General features: G+C 32.1%; 2 protein-coding genes across 3 annotated transcripts; one reads left to right on the plus strand and one right to left on the minus strand.

The window, feature by feature from the left end:
- Positions 1-314: 314 nt before the first annotated feature.
- Positions 315-4,313, minus strand: LOC125877849 (zinc finger CCCH domain-containing protein 18-like). 2 transcript variants are annotated; one of them, XM_049559124.1, is made up of 9 exons: positions 4,118-4,313; positions 2,479-3,366; positions 2,227-2,394; positions 1,968-2,147; positions 1,328-1,401; positions 1,116-1,220; positions 898-1,024; positions 725-790; positions 315-665 (listed from the first exon to the last, which is right to left on the minus strand). In XM_049559124.1, the coding sequence occupies exons 2-8, from the start codon at positions 3,357-3,359 to the stop codon at positions 730-732; spliced, it is 1,596 nt and encodes a 531-aa protein (XP_049415081.1). In that variant the 5' UTR covers positions 3,360-3,366; positions 4,118-4,313; the 3' UTR covers positions 315-665; positions 725-729. The 2 variants fall into 2 exon arrangements, with proteins under 2 accessions (XP_049415081.1, XP_049415082.1); XM_049559125.1 differs by lacking the exon at positions 4,118-4,313 and adding an exon at positions 4,044-4,061.
- Positions 4,314-15,237: 10,924 nt separating this feature from the next.
- On the plus strand, positions 15,238-16,767 carry LOC125876775 (galactoside 2-alpha-L-fucosyltransferase-like). Its single transcript, XM_049558019.1, has one exon. It carries the CDS (start codon positions 15,238-15,240, stop codon positions 16,765-16,767), a length of 1,530 nt encoding a protein of 509 aa, XP_049413976.1.
- Positions 16,768-18,060: the final 1,293 nt, after the last annotated feature.

Genomic DNA, 18,060 nt, shown 5'->3' on the forward strand with positions numbered 1-18,060 from the left:
GGAGGTTTTATAATGCTATTTAGCTGTCTGGTTGGCTCCATTCTTCCTGTTGCCAATCTATTACAACTCACTTACGATCATTGTCTCTTTTTCAAACTAGAATATTTAACTTATCACCATAATAAATGGCATAACTGATGTTCAAATCAAAATTCTTTTTATCCACCTAAGTCTAGCTGGTAGTGAAATACTGTGTGAATTAATCAAATTACATACAAATTGATTCAAACATCATCGATACAGAAAATTAAAAGATAACAAAATTATGTTAAAAATATATATATAAAGAGAGAATAGAAATGAAAACTATGTATAACTTTATTGTTAGCAACATTAACATTTCTGCTTAGTAAGCTGAGAGCTCATCTAACTCTGCTAGATCTGCACCTATCCATCAAACTTTAAAAGATACCATAATTACATTTTCTGATGTTTTTTCTATATCAATTTCTTATGCACCTAAGAGAAAAGAAAAATAATAATACCTTGTTGCACTTTCTGCTAGATCAGATGTATTTGCAGGTAGCTGAACAAATATATTAATTACTACTGTTTTTATGGAAAATATGAAGGAAGAGAAGTACTTTGTGTGTCGAACGTCCGAATCGCTATTCCAAAAAAGTCAGTCCTCTTTGTAATATTTGTGCTTCTGAACCTACCAAGTGACCGTTCAAATGCTATTCCTTGTTGGAGATGCAAAAGGGCATAATATTTGTGTTTCTGAACCGTTCAAATGCTATTCCTTGTTGGAGATGCAAAAGGGCTATCAGGAAGATTCAATCCTCGACCACTGTAAGATTCCGAAACATTGATTAAATAATGCAAATTAACATATTTTTCCAACACTGGCATGCTGTTATAACATGTTAAATTGTGATTATATAAAAAATGACTTACCTTTCTTGGTCATAGTGATTCGTCTTAACATGCCTAGTTTTGTTGTTGCTGGTGGAACCATTGTTCCATACATCTAGCACGTAAGAAAAACCCTCAGTCGATGGGAACTCTAGTTGTTCGCTATTCCCTATACAGGGAAAGTAGGAAAAGAAAACAATAATGTCAGTTGAAATGGAGGATAAATAAGAAAGATTTTTATATGGAACAAATTTAACAACCTTCTGAAGCGAGCTTCAAATCCTCTACTGAGTAGCCAACACGCATTTGATGATGTTGCAACTCCTGAAAACGTCTCTTCTCAAACTCAATTGCCCTCCTATGTACTAAAAACAGAAAATAATATGAATATTACTTCTATGACAAAAAATTATTAAAGAAAGGTATCATGCAGAAGGTAGATTTCCACAGTTTGAGGTGAAATGCATCTTACAAGATTGGTGCTCAGATTCTGCATTAGAGAAATGATTATAACAGGAAGCTTGATAAGCTTTCTCCGGGCATTTTCTGCAGATATAAGATAAGGATCATATCAAATGCAAATTCCGACAAAGTGATATCCCAAGTCTAAGAGCTTCTGCAAGTTGCAGTCCCTCAAGTGAATGAAAAGATCGATATTCTGATGATACAGACAATATTCTTTAAACATCACAATGTTCACAGATGAGGGAAATGTGTAAATATTAAGAATAGTACGAAATATGCTTGCTGAAAAATATGCCTACTGAGATGCAATAAGCAAATCTAATAGACTTAATCGGAACTAAAATTGAGCCAATGATCCTCAAGTATCCTGAAAACAAAATCACTGCCATTTAACCAACAACCACAGATCTGAAACGCAAGTTCACATATAATTAATCAAGAGTATTCAAAGAGCAACCACTTCCAATATTTCAATAGGTTAAACTACAAAGACAAATGGCATTAGCAACACAATATCATTGCATACTCAGCACTCCACAACAAAGGTTAAGTAGGGTACTTCAGAAATGAAGATCTTTTAATATTAACTAACAAATATGCAAATAAGTGATTAGAAGCCTTCAAATAAAAGAAACCAGGGAATGTACCTATCTACAAACTTGGACTTTTCCCTGTAGGGTTTCACCAAAACACGTGCATCGCAGACTAAATGAGGATTCCCCCTTGACAAGATCTGCTTAACTGTCTCTGTGTAAGCAAAAGTTACAAATCCAAACATTCTCTTCTGTTGACAAGGAATCCTAACATCTTGGACTGGTCCAAAATGACTGCATAAACATGAAATAAGTTGTGAAGACATTAAAAAGATGACTAATAATATGTGTCAATCCACTTGGAGTGACGTACCTGAAATAGTTGGAAACATCTTGCTCGCTGAAGGTACTCTCAGCCGGAAAAGTCAGATAAATCTGGCGAGAATCAGCTACAATTGCTCCATGTTCATTTCTTTCTCCACTGCATTCCAAGTATTTGTGAATATCCTTAGCCAAAATAACGGCATGCTGTCCATGGGGCCTGTTGTAAATACAAACATTTATATCAAATACAGTTTGTGTCAAAGAACAAAATCCACAAACGAGAGAGCTATACAAGTTGCACCTGTCTATGACACGAATGCTGTTTCTTAGTCGGGCGAGGAGTTTAGTCAGGCTATATCCAGCTTTCCCGTGTCTCTGACTTTCTGTGAGATAACCCTCGGCCTGAAGTGTTCTGCCAAACATCTCATGATACAACATAGGCAACGAAGCAATAGAAACAGGGTCACCCTCTTTGGATTTGAGAAGCTGAGTGAGCTCCATCTCTAGTTTCTCTAGAGATCCAGGGGAGATAACATGTTCATCAGTAACTACATCATTTAAATTTCCGTTGAAAACTTGGGAGAAGCTTTCCGGAGTTGGATATCCATGAACGTATCTACAGTTATTTCCATGCTTACAATACCCTTTGTTAAAGTAATGACAAATCTTAACAGGAATCTCAGGCAAGCTTGAAGATCTTCGACATGATCTTGGACCAAATGTACGTCCAACGAAATTGTGGTCTGAGTGATCATCCAAAGATAAGAACTGAAGTTGATTTTGGAGTTGATGTTCATCAGTCATAGGATTGGAGCAACCCACTGGCAAAAGATCCAAGTTATGAATTGGACGATTTTCAGCTGGTCCTTGATGCTCCAAGTACGGATTTCCAACTTGATGGTTCGTAAAGGGGTGAGGTGAAGCTGATGAGAATAGACCAAATTTCAAGGGGGGTGAAAGAGGACCAGAAATGGCTGGTTTGGGTGATAATCCAAGAGAATTCTTAGCTTTGTTAATAAGCGAATGGATCACATTGTCGGGACAAAACGCTAATCTAATCATGTCCTGCTCACCATGATCACGATAGAGGAGATAACCAATGATCTTACTCACATGTTCTGACTCTAGTTTCTGAATTCGATTATATACAACTTTCGTAGACTCGGAGAAATCCATGCTCATCTTCAACCTAACAAATCAACATGGATGTTGACTTAATCGAAAACCATTACTAATAAAACAATTCAAATTTTTATATTGCAGCATATACATCAAAGAACAAGACTTATCTAATTGAAATGGAATATACATACATTTCTCATGACTAAAAATCAAATAAATTCAATTAAAATGATGAAAAATATAGGGTCAAAATGACAAAAAATAACAAATAATCAAACTAAATCTTTAAAATGAGAGAAAATGAAGACAACAGTTGTAAGCTTTATCTAACACTACTGCTGATAACATAACAATAAGCAATCATCAATTTTACCAAAAAATAAAAAAAAAATGAAAAAGTACTAGTAATTTCTAATTATTTCTATAAAATTGAAGATATCACCAAAATTTTTAACATAAAAAATTGTTTCAAAAAGAACTGATAATTATAACATTTGATATAGAAATTAACCTAAAACTAGAATTTAAGCAACAAATACAACATTGTTATTTTTTAAACAAAATGAAACTAAACAAATTTTGAACATAAGACTTCAGATTTTTGACATTTCTCTGAACGCAGAAACATCTCGTCTCTTTTCGTCATTGAAACAATATTAACAGTTTAGAACTTCAAATTACTCCACAAATTAAAAAAACAAGCAACATAAACCACCATTTTCAATCACCATTAAAAAAAAATACCTGATATCTAAGTAGAGTACAGTTCAACACTGAAAAAACAAACGAATAATAAAATAAAAAAAACCAATCCATACTCTCAATTCACAAAATTTCTTCCGGCTTGCTCGTGTCGTTCTTCTCACAACACTTTGCTTCAAATCAAAACCCAATTTTAAAAACCATTTAAGGAATTTTTAATTAGAGGTCTTTGATAGTGATAGAAACTTTTTTTGGATAATTTAAAACTTTATAAAACAAAAAGTTTGAAATGAGTCCATATACAGGCTGTATCTCTGTTGTTAGAGAAAAATGGGGGAATTTATTAGGAAATGCGCCTAGATTTTCTAATTTCAATTAGTAGAATGTTTATTAGCTAATGAAAATGACATGAATACCCTTATCCAGCTGTTCTTTCGGATATATCTATGTGGCCAAGTCTTACCCCATTTTAAAAAATAAAATAAAATATATATTTGTAACTGAACACAGATTGGCTTATATGGAAAAAAAAAAAAAAAACTTTTTTGTCTTTTGAGGAAATCTTGTGTGTAGCACTATATAACTTTATCTGATTGTATGAGCAATTCTGGTAACGCCACGTTGTACTACTCGACATGTTCAGGAGAAAACATATGAGTTCACGGGAATTTACTATTATGTATGTTTTAAGAGATTTACTAAATATTTATAAGTATATAATTATGAATTTGATTATAACCTGATGTTATATTGAAGTTATTATATAAAATCATCAACTAATGAAATTTAATGTGTATTGTGAATTTTGATTTGTATTCTTTACCATGAAATATGGTGAAGTTGTTGTTATTGTTATATAACAACATTAATAATTTCAGTGTAATTTCACGAATGTAATGTGAAAGAAGTTAAGAGTGTATATAGAATTACTATACCTTTTGACTAAACAAACCAATGGATTAATCTTTTACTTTTTTTTGTTGGTTAAAATATATGTTTGTTTTACTTGACTTGAATGGGGCCCTTAGTTCAAAAGTGTAATGTTTGTATGTGAAACAGTATGGTTTGTTGTTTTTGTGGGAGTATGATAAATGGCATGCATGCAATATATTTATTTATTTTCTTAATTAATATAATTATTTATTTTGCATGTGTGTCACTTGTCAAAAAATGTGACAGTATTTGGTTTGGGATATTTTGGCCAAAGTACAGATAGAAAAAAATCCCAACAGAAAGCCTACTCCACATATTCTAACTCAAAATCTACATGGCAATTTGTGGGGTATGTGGCAATTTGAAGGAATAAATAAAGAGAGTACGAATAAACTTTATTAATCCAAGGTTAAAAAGACTAAAATTTGGATATTTCCCTCTTAAGAATTTGAACACTAGAGTCATCAATTTATATTAGAGTTTCGAATATGAATAAATAAAAAATGTAAAATATTGAACAATTGTATGGCATGCACGGATACAATTTTTGTATATTTTATTTTTAATTTTTTAATAAAAAGTAAGAGATTATAATTTTAATAATTTTCAATGTAAAAAAAAAGTTATCGATGAAATATTTTTTTGTAATCGATAATAATGGCAAGAGAAGAGGCATCAATATGTAGTCAAATTTTGATGACTGATAAGTTGAGCAAAATGTGTGTAGATTTTGCCATTTAGGTGAGCCAAAATAGGAACTTAAGAATCTAGATTTCAAGGATTTTTTTTATTGACTTCAATTTTACCCATATGTATTCTTTTTATCTTTTATTGTATTAGATGTGTTTGAGGAATGATTTAGGAATTTCTGTTAAAATGTTTCTTGATGTGAAAAATAATATGATTGAGATAATTTCTTATTATAAAGTGAAAATATTTATGCAAAAAATAATGAATTGACTTCTCAGGTGGAATTGGGAAAACAAATTAAGTAACATATTAATTGTGTATTTCCTATCTTTTAGTTTTTATTCAATCTTTTCATATTATTTGTCTATATTATACTATATTGGCCATGAGCACGGGCTCAAGAGGCTTGTAACTAAGTAAACATATACTAGTGAATTATTTATCATTATTATACTTTCAACTAATATGATTTGCAGTTAGTGTTTAATTTAAATGATTACTAATTTTACCAGACATACGAACCTAATTTGTATCAACACCCTCTCTTGCCTGTTTCTCTTTTATACAAATTAGTTATTCACTCTCATCAAACACTCTACTGTTTTTCTTAATTCACTCAATCACAATTAAATTTGAAATTTCAAAGATATTTTTTCTCCTAAATAATCCTAATCATAATCGTGCTTCCCCAATTTTAGGTAACTTTTGACGGTTTTCAACTGTTATTTTTTTAGATTTTTGTTTGTATATCAAGATGCAACAAATTTTGCAGGAGTTTAATTCAATAAATAGGAACAAAAAAGGAGCGGAACAAAAGAAAGATATATGGTTCAGGCGAGTTGCTGAACAAAAGGAAGATGGTTCAAACGATTTCGAAAAAAGTTAAGTAATTATGTCATTCCTATCTTTTAGTTTTTATCCAATCTTTTCATATTATACTACTAGATTGGCAATGAGCACATGCCCAAGATGCTTGATTTAATAAGAAAAAATTATGTAACTAAGCAAATATTTATTTGTGTGTAACTTATCATTGTTATAGTTTCATCTAATTATGATTAGCAACTAGTGTTTAATCTGAATAGTTACTAATTTTGCAGGACCCGTGAACCTAATTTGTATCAACGCATAAAATGTCCTCTCTCTTGCCTTTTTCCTTTTATACAAATTAGTTATTCAGTCTCATCAAACACCCCACTGATTTCTCTCCTTGATTCACTTAACTACAATCAAATTGAAATTTCAAAGTTATTATTTTCTCCTAATCATGCTTCCCCAAATTCAGTTAACTTCTGACGGTTTACAATTATTATTATTTTTAGATTTTTGTTTGTATATCAAGATGAAATAAGTTTTACCAGATTTTAATTCAATAAGTAGGAACAAAAAAGGACAGGAACAAAAGAAAGATGGTTCTAACAATACAAAAAAAAGGGAAAGTAAAAAAATTGTATGTATCAATACTGAATCAAAAACATCTGAAGAAGAAACTGTTGAATTTGGGTCAATGGAACAAGATGATGGTGAAGACTTGAGGTATTTGTATAATATATTTTGTATAGTTTTTTTAATTTATATTTCTATCAATACACTTCACATTATATTGTATACGATTCTATGCATTTAGTATATCAATGTTTATGTGACTTTTTTACTTTTTTATACCTTATTTGTATATTTAGCAACAATTATATACAATTACTTTTTGTTGTGTTTTATGCATCAGTTATGGATACATTAGATGTCTAGCATTTAGGATTTGTATAATTTTTTTTAAAGATTTTTCTATATGCATGTGAATGTAATTGTATACATTTGATTTGTGTATTTACGCAATTTTTAACTCACATGTGAATATTTGTAGTTCATATTAGTATACTATCAGCAAGTATACATTCAAGTTATTATTGTATAACTTCAACATTTATATATATATATAGACACAATATCATATAGGCAATTCTCATTTGTATATTTGATGCAATTATAGTTGTTAATGATGTGTATATATGTTTGGTTTGTATATTTATTAAGTCATTTTTTGATATGTTTATTTAGGAAGTAAAATTTATCTTTTTTCATTTGATAAAAGTAATAGTTGGTAAGAAATCCTAATCAGATACAATAACCGTAATTTGTGGAATTGTTTTGCACTTTAATAACTTAAATTGCCGCCTTATTAATTAAGCTACGAATCCAATTTGTATATAAAAAATAAATAAATTTTCAGCGAGATATACAAATAAAGTAAGGCATAACTACTGAAATTATAGTTACGTTACGTAATTAGGCAAACTATAGTTAAGTAGGCTCATTATATTTCAATTCTACCAATTTATGAACTTTAAACTTATAATAATACAACTTAAACAATATTGTAAGTGTTAATCATGGACATGACATTTTTATATACAAACATGCAAAAAAGATATGCTTATATATCTTTGAATAATATTGATTGAATTACGTTGTTCCATCTTTCGTGGATCAAGATACATAACATAGATGAAACCAAAATATTGATTTGTACTGAAGCTTAAATAGATAATAATAATAATAATAATAAGCAAGATCAAGTAATAGTCTATGTATAATATGTGCAGAATTGTTTTTTCTAATTACAAAAATGCATAAGACCACCTACGAATCAAACCTTATAGATATTTCAACTAGTACCAAAATATTTTGAGAATTATTAATGTTCTTCATGTGTTCTTGGTGTTCTTAAAGAAAAAGAAGCAAAAAATGTACACTTGATCCAAAAACTCCAATTAAAAAGTATTAAACCTTGTTTGGGGTGTAAAAAATGGTTTTGCAAAATCGGAGTTAAAAAAAAGGGATGAATGAGCCTTTTCTTTAACGGTAATGACATAGATGAGCCAAACTTTTAACGAATGACATAAATAAGCTTTTTCTAAAAGTTCGATGACATATTTGAGTCTTTTCCATAATAAAAAAGACATGTAATTTACAATGTTAGATGACTTCAAGCTTGTATTAGACTTAATTTTGAATAAATGAGAGAACTTAAAAGTAATCTTTTTGTAAGAAGGAAAAAATCGAGAAAGCATAATTTGCCCATTTAATCTAAGTGTCAAATATTAATGACTCAAAAGATTTATATGCAGAGGTAAAGTAACGAATAAATGAGTTATTATTCTTATTACTTACTCAAAATTTATATGTTATACCAACCAAATCGATTTGAAAGGTTAGAAAACAAAAAAAAAAATTGCGTCGTATCAAATGAAAGTTCTGAAAATATTTCATTGACTAAAAAAATGGTTGGTACAACAAAATAACTTTCAAAAAGTGATAAAATATTATTATTTAGAATTTTAAGGGAGTAAATATTTTGTAATTTCTATACTATACTTTTCATTTTTTATAAGAAAAATATAGTGGGGGCCTAAAGAAATGAGTTTTAGATGCCGGACAATTTACATAAATAATATATTATATAACATTATTTACAAATTAGGGATAAGGGTCTGAAAAATATCCGAACTTTGGTCGAATTTGCTGTTGCGATACTAAACTTTCATGAGGAACTATTACCTCCCTAGACTATTTAATACCATATTTTTTACCCCCTGAACTATTTAATAGTGTATTTTAACGTGGACACATTACTATTTATAATTTTGCACTATTTTTTATGTCCACGTGGACAAATATATATGTTTAAAAACGGTATTAAATAGTCTAGGGAGGTAATAGGTCCTCCTAAAAATTTAGTATCGCAACAACAAATCCGACCAAAGTTAAGATATTTTTTAGATCCTTATCCCTACAAATTATAACATATCACTCTTACATAGATTAGCCTTATCGTTCTTACTACAAATAGCATCAACAAACATCACCGCTATCACTGCTAGTTCCCTTCTTTCTGCATAACTATAAGGGGTCGTTTGTGTGAAGGATAACTTCAAATAGTCTTGTGATTAAATTATAGTGTTATTTAATTTGTTGTTTGGTTGGCAAGTTTGGAATAATTTATTTCGAGATTAATAATTAGTACCAGGAGTTATCCCTTTTCTTGGGTGCTATAGTAATCCCGGAATAAAATGACTAAATGACAAAAATATCCTTTAAACACCTTTTATACATTACTTTTCCCATTCATGAAGGGTATTTTCGTAAACATATATGTTGTTTATTATTTTGAATACAACAAATCAAACACTCAATAAAAAATAATCTTAGCATAACTTATCCCGTCATAATTAATCCCATCATAATTTATCTCATCATAACTTGAATTCAAACCAAACGACTCCTTAGGGTTTGTTTGGTTGGGAACAAGTTATCTCATGATTAATTATCTCAGGATTAATTATCCTGAGATAGTTACCCTGAGATAACTTATCCCACCATGTATATGGCCAGTGGTGGAGCCAGAAATTTCACGAAGAGGGTCCAAAAATTAAACAACAAAACTTATTCCACCATGTATATATATGGCCAGTGGCGGAGCTAGAAATTTCACGAAGAGGGTCCAAAAATTAAACAACAAAAGCTCTTTTTAAAAGGGGAAAAAAATTGTTGCAAGTGAGAGTTGAACACGCAAGCACAGCTCATTAAAGATGTCTAAACACATATTCATGACATCTTAAACCACTAGGCTATAATAACTTATTATGTCTAGGATGTCCAAAATATGTTATTTAATCACTTCATTTAACATTTTACTTGTATATGCAATATTTTTTTTCCGACGAAGGGTGTCCAGTTGGACACCTTGGCATACATATGCCTACGCCCCTGTATATGGCATAATTTATCCCATCACTATGGTATAAATGGTGGGATAAATTATCTCAAACATGGCAACCAACAAGACATCAAATTTTTATCTCAGGACTATTTATTTTTATTCCTCACACCAAACGACCCCTAAGAACTGACGTGGCTTATATATATATATATATATATAAATTGGCCACTAACTGATAGTATTATTTTTAATAAATAACATTCAAAATATATTATATAATACATTAAAAATAATAATATTAACGTATCTTAAAAATAAATGACCAATATACAACATTTTTAACATATCTTAAAAATAATAATTCTAATTATATTAAAATAATATTTGAAATTTAGATATACTACATTTTTAGTATCGCTAATAAGAGAAAAAAATATACAGTAATTGTAGTACATTTTGAATAAAATATTTTCCTATATATAAGATTATATATGTTTCTATGCAGATGGAGAATATATAAGTAAAACATTTTTAATACAAATATATTATAAGTATTATATGTGATTCAAACATTTCGGTACTATTTAAATTAATTTACATTGTTAGAAATGTATATATTTGTTCTGGAATAATAACTATCAAATTTATAGTAATGTATAATATCAAATTGTATTATAAATATCGTTTATATTTATACAATTTTGATACAATTTTAATACAGAATTTTCAGAGCTTCCTTCTTTTTCGGAAAATCACCACCACCAAATCACCGATTGTTTATATTTAATACAGTTTTGATACAATTTATTAACACTTCACCTAATATATAACTAAAACATTTTTAATACAAATATATTATAAGTATTATATGTGAATTTCAAACATACCGGTACTATTTAAATTAGTTTGCATTGTTATAAATATATTATATTTGTTCTGTAATAATAACTATCGAATTTATAATAATGTATAATATTGAATTTAAATTGTACTATAATGTCACAACCCAATCCATCGGGCCGTGCGGGCACCCACTCTAACACCTAAGTAGGAGAACCCTCATATCCCAATAGTTAAAACATGCAGAAAATTTAAGAGAAATCGAGATAAATATAATAATATGATTTTTATAAATAATTTCTTCAGACACACCTTTAGTTAAAACTTGTAAAGTAAAATTAACAACTCACATGGATCTAGTCTAAACAGATACAAGAGCTACTAAGAGTACAACTGGACAAATAAATAAAAGACACAACTCCCACCATGCAGAAGGAAGAATATAAGTTGTTGGAGATTTTCTTCGTCTTCACCTAATGAAACATCATCAATCCTGCATCCAGACTATGTCAAAAGACATAGCAAGAGTAGTATCAGTACAAAACACGTGTACTGGTAGGCATCATCCGTCAACCCGACACCCACCACATAACATAAGAAACCAACTAGTAAGATCATGAAATAAACCACTCGTTTCTCCACCTTTACCCTCTCTTGAAATACCTCCAATATACATTAGTATTTTGCCTATACTGTCATCCTTCTCAATCAACCCGCCTACCAGATACTTGATCATAGTCTAATCATTCTAACACAGAGAAATCCCCCAAATACAACCACCAACATTTCAACTAACCGTTCACGTCATACCCCTACTTTCTCGTCACATTACCCAGCGATAGTCACAAAATACATTATATCAAGCTCCCTTAACACTAAACCCAATCTCTTTTCCCCAAGGTAAAATCCACCTAAGTATACTTCTTCACACACGCTACCTCTACTCATCGCCATTACAACACACGAACAACCCTTACTATCTATTACTCGCCTCTTGAACACTTTGCCCTTCCACTATACCCAACAGGTTCACTCATTATGACGAACAATAAAAAATAACCCATCATACATGTGCCCACTAAGTGCAACATAAGCAAGCCAAAACAACACTATACTCGTATGCACATATCAAACATTTATAATATCATCAATATTTACGAACAACGAACAACTTCACATTTTATATCATATCATTGGCCCTCTTATGGGACCCAAACCCAAACAATTAGTTATGTCGGAACGTGGCAACCGATCCAAGCTAGTTATGCCGGAACGTGGCAACCGATCCCATAGTTATACTGGAACGTGGCAACCGATCCAATAGTTATGCCGGGACGTGGCAACCGATCCATTCAACACACCACAATCACAATCACAATCACAAGTACATTCTCAATAATCATACAATCAAGAAGTGATTCATGACATATAGTTATTCATCTATCTCATATACAACAAGTGTGATCAACAATGCAACATTCATATACAAACATTAATTTGACCATACTTAGCCGTAGTCATCATCTAAGGCTTCTTTCTAGGGTTTAGTCACAATTCATCATAAATCCTCAATTCAATCACCCAATTTATGATCTAGCATGCATTCATAAATCTAGTTTCATTCATGATTTCATAGTCTTATTCTTGAACCAATTGTATCCATGATAACAATTCTAGAGTCCGTAATAATTCATCGATTTCTCTTCTCAAGGCATAAATCCTCATACTTTGATTTCTAGGGATTACTCATGGAATTTACTTGGTGCACGAAGGTCTACACACAACCCTACCATTGATTTCCATATATTACGTAGTAAGCACAAATTTATAACTATTCAATTCATAAAACCTAGCATACCTGGGCGCCAAGAAGTTGCACATAGTTCTTGACCTCGATTTCGATTTTCCGGGCTTCGTGACGGTGAATTCGATCGAAAATCCGTAATCCATCGACATCTTCACGCTAGAAATCTCTCTCCCTTCTTTCCCAGCTTGCAACAGCCTTTTGGGGTTTGCTAGGGTGTTTTACGACTAAATTAGGTATTTTAGGAAGGTGGAGAAAATAGGAATTCTTGTAATTTACGTTCTGCCTCACCTATCCCATTGTGGCACCAGTTTACCCCGATGTGGCGTCGCCGCCCTAGCGGCATCTGTCCCGCTATGGCGGGACAAGGGCCCAGATTTTTCCCGGATCTTTGTTTCTCCTAAATAACGACGGTTCGGGTCGTTACATATAACTATTGTTTATATTTATACAATTTCAATACAACTTTAATACAAATTTTCAGAGCCTCACCTCTTCTTTTTTGTAATCACCACCATCAAACCATCTATTATTTATATTTAATACAGTTTTGATACAATTTTGCAAAACTTCACCTAATATATATTTATACAATTTTAGTAGAGATTTATATCAAATGATTGTTAAAACTAAAATTATGTCATATATGGTAATAAAAATAAAGTAACATTTAAAAGCGTAATTAATCAAATAAAATATATTATTTATGTAAAAAATAAAATATAGTAATTAATCACATAAAATATATTAAATGAATGAAGCAGGACATCGGAGAATATTTCTTGTCGTCCCATAGCTGCGGCAACAAACTTTTTTCCAACCGTTTTTATTTTTTCAGTGTAATTGCACACAGAGCAGAAGGCTATTCTCATTGATTTAAATACAAATACTGTATATTGTGCATGAGTGCGTAATATAAGCTTTGATCGATTTAGTATTGTTAATAAATTAATTAATCCGATCCATTTGATGAACGTAAAATGAAGAGATTGAAGAGAAGCTGGAGTGATCAGCGACAGGCGGTGTCGTCTTTGGATAGACCTGTTTCAATGTCGAAGTGGAATTTGAATCCTGTCAAACTTATCGGTTTTTTTATCGTTGGTTTTATGGTATTCACAGCAGCCTCTGTTATACTCAAAGACTTACCCTCTCATACTCGTCTCAGGCTTTTGACTGAACCTACACTCTTTCACGTTCAAATATCTCCAAATGGTACTTGATTTTCACTTTTGTTTATCATCTTTTAATTTTATTATTTAGTCCTAACTAGAATACATACAACAGACACATTGCTGCAAAATCCATTTGCTATGTCATGTGTCAGATTGGGGTATCTAAGTGACTTTCTATTAAGAGTATCAGACTCTTACAAGAGTTTGATACCACTTGCTATATCATATGATAGATTGGGGTGTATCTAAGTTTAGTTAGTCATGTAAATGAGTGTTTTTAAGCCCGGCAATTGATACTTCAGAAATGAAACTAATAATTTGCATCAAGTACAGAGGTGTTTTCAGTATTTCTCTCCATATATATATATATATACTGTCAACAAATACTAGTGTGTATAGACTTGAATTCATGGATTGTGCACGACTCCAATGTTGATGGTGTAGAGTTTTACTAGTGCCCATAAGAAGTTTTGGTTTTGGAACTGAAAAGCAGGAATGGAACTAAACAAAAGAAATTCACACAAAGGGAATGAAGTATTACTAGTAATAAGTATCTGAAGCGGATTATAACTTGAGCGGTCACCTTTTTAGGTTGAATGTTAGTAATCCAAAATATTTAGTTTTTTTTAGGTGTTTTTTTGGTTGTCATTTCCTTAATAATACTTGTCACAGTGTTATCTCAATTATATTGTTGCAAATTGCCTGCTGTTGCTTGGTGTATAACTGATTTATTGAAGTGAAAGCCCAAGTACATTCTCTGTTTCTCCTTATGTCCTTGTGTTGGGGATGAAAATGGATACGAAGTAATGGCTTTGGGTCCGAGATATTTATTTTGTGCTTGCTCATTTGCCAAGTATATTGATCAGTGAGGAAAGTTAAAAAGACGCTATTTGTTTTTGAAGATTAAATCAGTAGAATAAAGCTAAAGCTAAGTAGCAAGGTTTGCTGCAGAAGAATCAGTTTCATCTCAGTAATTTTGTTGAACTCTATAGAGTTTTGCTTGCTGTTCTAGTTTGATTGTAGATCTGACACTTTGAAAAATGTTTGTTTTACCTGATTTTGTGCTATTTGGACTGCATGGCTTCCCTAAAATATGATCAACTTTTTCTTCTATTTGATTTACTTCTTTTTTTCGCTTTTCCAGCCACTGAAGATGTTAGTCATCTGTCAATCACCGTGCAGAAAGATAAACTACTTGGTGGCCTTCTTCCTTCTGGATTTGATGAAAGATCTTGTCTAAGTAGACATGAGTCAGTCTTATATCATAAAGAACTACGCCAGAAGCCTTCTTCTTATCTCATCTCAAAGTTACGAAACTATGAGGCTCTTCATAAGCAATGTGGACCTCATACAGTATTATACAATAGAAGTGTTGAACTTATCAAGTCTGGCCAATACAGAGATTCTTCAGATTGCAATTACTTGGTTTGGATTTCGTATAGTGGTTTAGGAAATAGGATGCTAACCTTAGCTTCTGCTTTCCTTTATGCTCTTCTTACAAATCGAGTTCTACTTGTTGATCCCGGAGCTAATATGCCTGATCTGTTCTGTGAACCTTTTCCTGGGGTTTCCTGGTTGCTTCCACCAGATTTTCCTATAATCGACCAGTTCAGTACGTTTAACCAGGAATCTCCTCATTGCTATGGTTATATGGTGAAACATGATATCATAGGCAATTCAACTGGTTCAATACTACCTCCCTTCATCTACCTTCATTTAGCTCATGACTATGATGATCAAGATAAATTATTTTTCTGTGACCAGGACCAAAGTATTCTACACAAAATCCCTTGGCTAGTCATGAGGACAGATAACTATTTTGTGCCTTGTCTTTTTTTGATGCCAGAGTTCGAGCAAGAGCTAAGTAATCTTTTTCCGGAAAAAGAAACCATTTTCCACTTTCTGAGTAGATACCTGTTCCATCCCACTAATTCTGTATGGGGGCTTGTTATGAGGTACTATCAAGCTTATTTAGCCCAAGCAGACGAAAAACTAGGCATTCAAATTAGAGTATTTGATACAGGTGTTGGTCCTTTTAAGTATGTAGTGGATCAGATTACCCCTTGTTTGATGAATGAGAATCTGCTTCCACAAATTAATCGGGAGGAGCCTATACTCAATCCATCCGGGAAGCAGAAAACCATAGCCGTCCTGATCACTTCTCTAAGCATTGGATACTTTGAAGAGTTCCGAAACATGTACTGGGAGCATCCCACCGTGACAGGAGAGATCGTTGGCGTTTATCAGCCGAGTCAGGAGGAACATCAACAAACTGAGAAGCTCTGGCATGAAAGAAAGGCGTTGGCAGAAATGTATCTACTGAGTTTAACAGACAAATTGGTTACAAGTGCATGGTCGACTTTTGGATATGTAGCTCATGGTCTTGGAGGTTTGAAGCCCTGGATCCTATACAAGCCTGAGAACAGGACATCCCATAATCCACCTTGTGTTCGAGCTGTATCACTGGAGCCATGTTTCCATGCCCCACCTTACTATGATTGTAAAAAGAAAGCGGGAACTGACACGAGCAAAATTGTTCCTCATGTGAGGCACTGTGAGGATGTGAGCTGGGGTTTAAAGCTATTTGACCAAAATGGTGAATTATAACCATGTAGGCTGTTAGCTTGTGTAAAGATGAGTCAGGTTTTCCCTTACAGATACAATTTTGCTCTCTGGTCATTGAGAAACCGGAACCCTTTTAGCTAATCAACAGAGGCTGCAGAATGATTCTATGTAGTTGAAAAGGTATGCAAATAGCTCGATGATACCATCGAGTTATTAGTTGTGCACAAATATATAAATCAATCGTTGAAGTTCTACAAGCTTAAAATAGTTTCTCTGATTGGATAGTAGTTTCTTATTTTAGTTTGCATAATCTTAAACCCTTTTATGTATAGCATTTCCATGCCTGGTACCTTTTTATAGAACTTTACTCATCTTGTAAGTCTCCATGTGTTGAGCTTCAACTCTTTATTGGTCCTAACTTGCTTATTAGCTGCTATTAGGGGTGACAAATTGAATATGAACTGGTCGAAAATGAATAAATAACGCGATACATATTTGATATGTATAAAAATGGGCAAACCCAATGGATAGTATTATTTATAACTTCTTATTACAAGTTTTTTTCTTATTCTTTTTCTCCATTTAAGCTTGGATCTTTGCTGATTTCATAAGCCAAAAAATCGCAAAGTTGAAGGAAAGTGGAGTCCATGATTGATCCAGCTGAGTAGCTAGAAGATATTTAATCATTTGCAACAACGACGCTGGGGTATTCTCATTGTTCTCTCTTTTGAATTGGTGTTGCAGCGCTGATAGTGAAAATTCATATGGCCGATCCAAACTGGTTTGGAGTTGAGAGGAAATTGTTGTAACTACTACTTTTGGTTTTATTTCTTTTTTGGAAACTCTACTCATTTCTGAAAACCAAAACTCAGTCAATCAGTTTTCCTTCACAAGATGAAAGCTTTGAATTCGATTTCTGGTTATGAAGACCATCATTCTAACGAGTAACGACTCAATCATGATGCTATTCCTTTCCTAGTGGAACCTGCTTTTCAGTTTTATGAAGTGAGAGACTGTTTTGTACCGACTATTTGCTTAAACATAACTAATGATTCTACCTATTGCAACAGTAAAATGGTGTGTCAATTCTCAATGTTTTGATGAACTAATGCAGTATGTCAGGTGTGGCTTTTTGGGTGAGAATTTTCCCACATCTGTATTCCCTTGTGTTGTGGGGATGCCAATGCTAAGATATGAAGAGTCCCTAATGGAACAAAATTTGAAGGTAAACATCTCTCACTTTATTCTTACTCTACAATGAAAATGTAAGGGTTCTCTTGCATTTATCGAAAACTAGGAAGCTCTTCTTAGAGAAAGAAAATTCGGGTTGAAACT

This window comes from Solanum stenotomum, chromosome 9 (assembly GCF_019186545.1).
Source record: "Solanum stenotomum isolate F172 chromosome 9, ASM1918654v1, whole genome shotgun sequence".
Classification (NCBI taxonomy): Eukaryota; Viridiplantae; Streptophyta; class Magnoliopsida; order Solanales; family Solanaceae; genus Solanum; species Solanum stenotomum.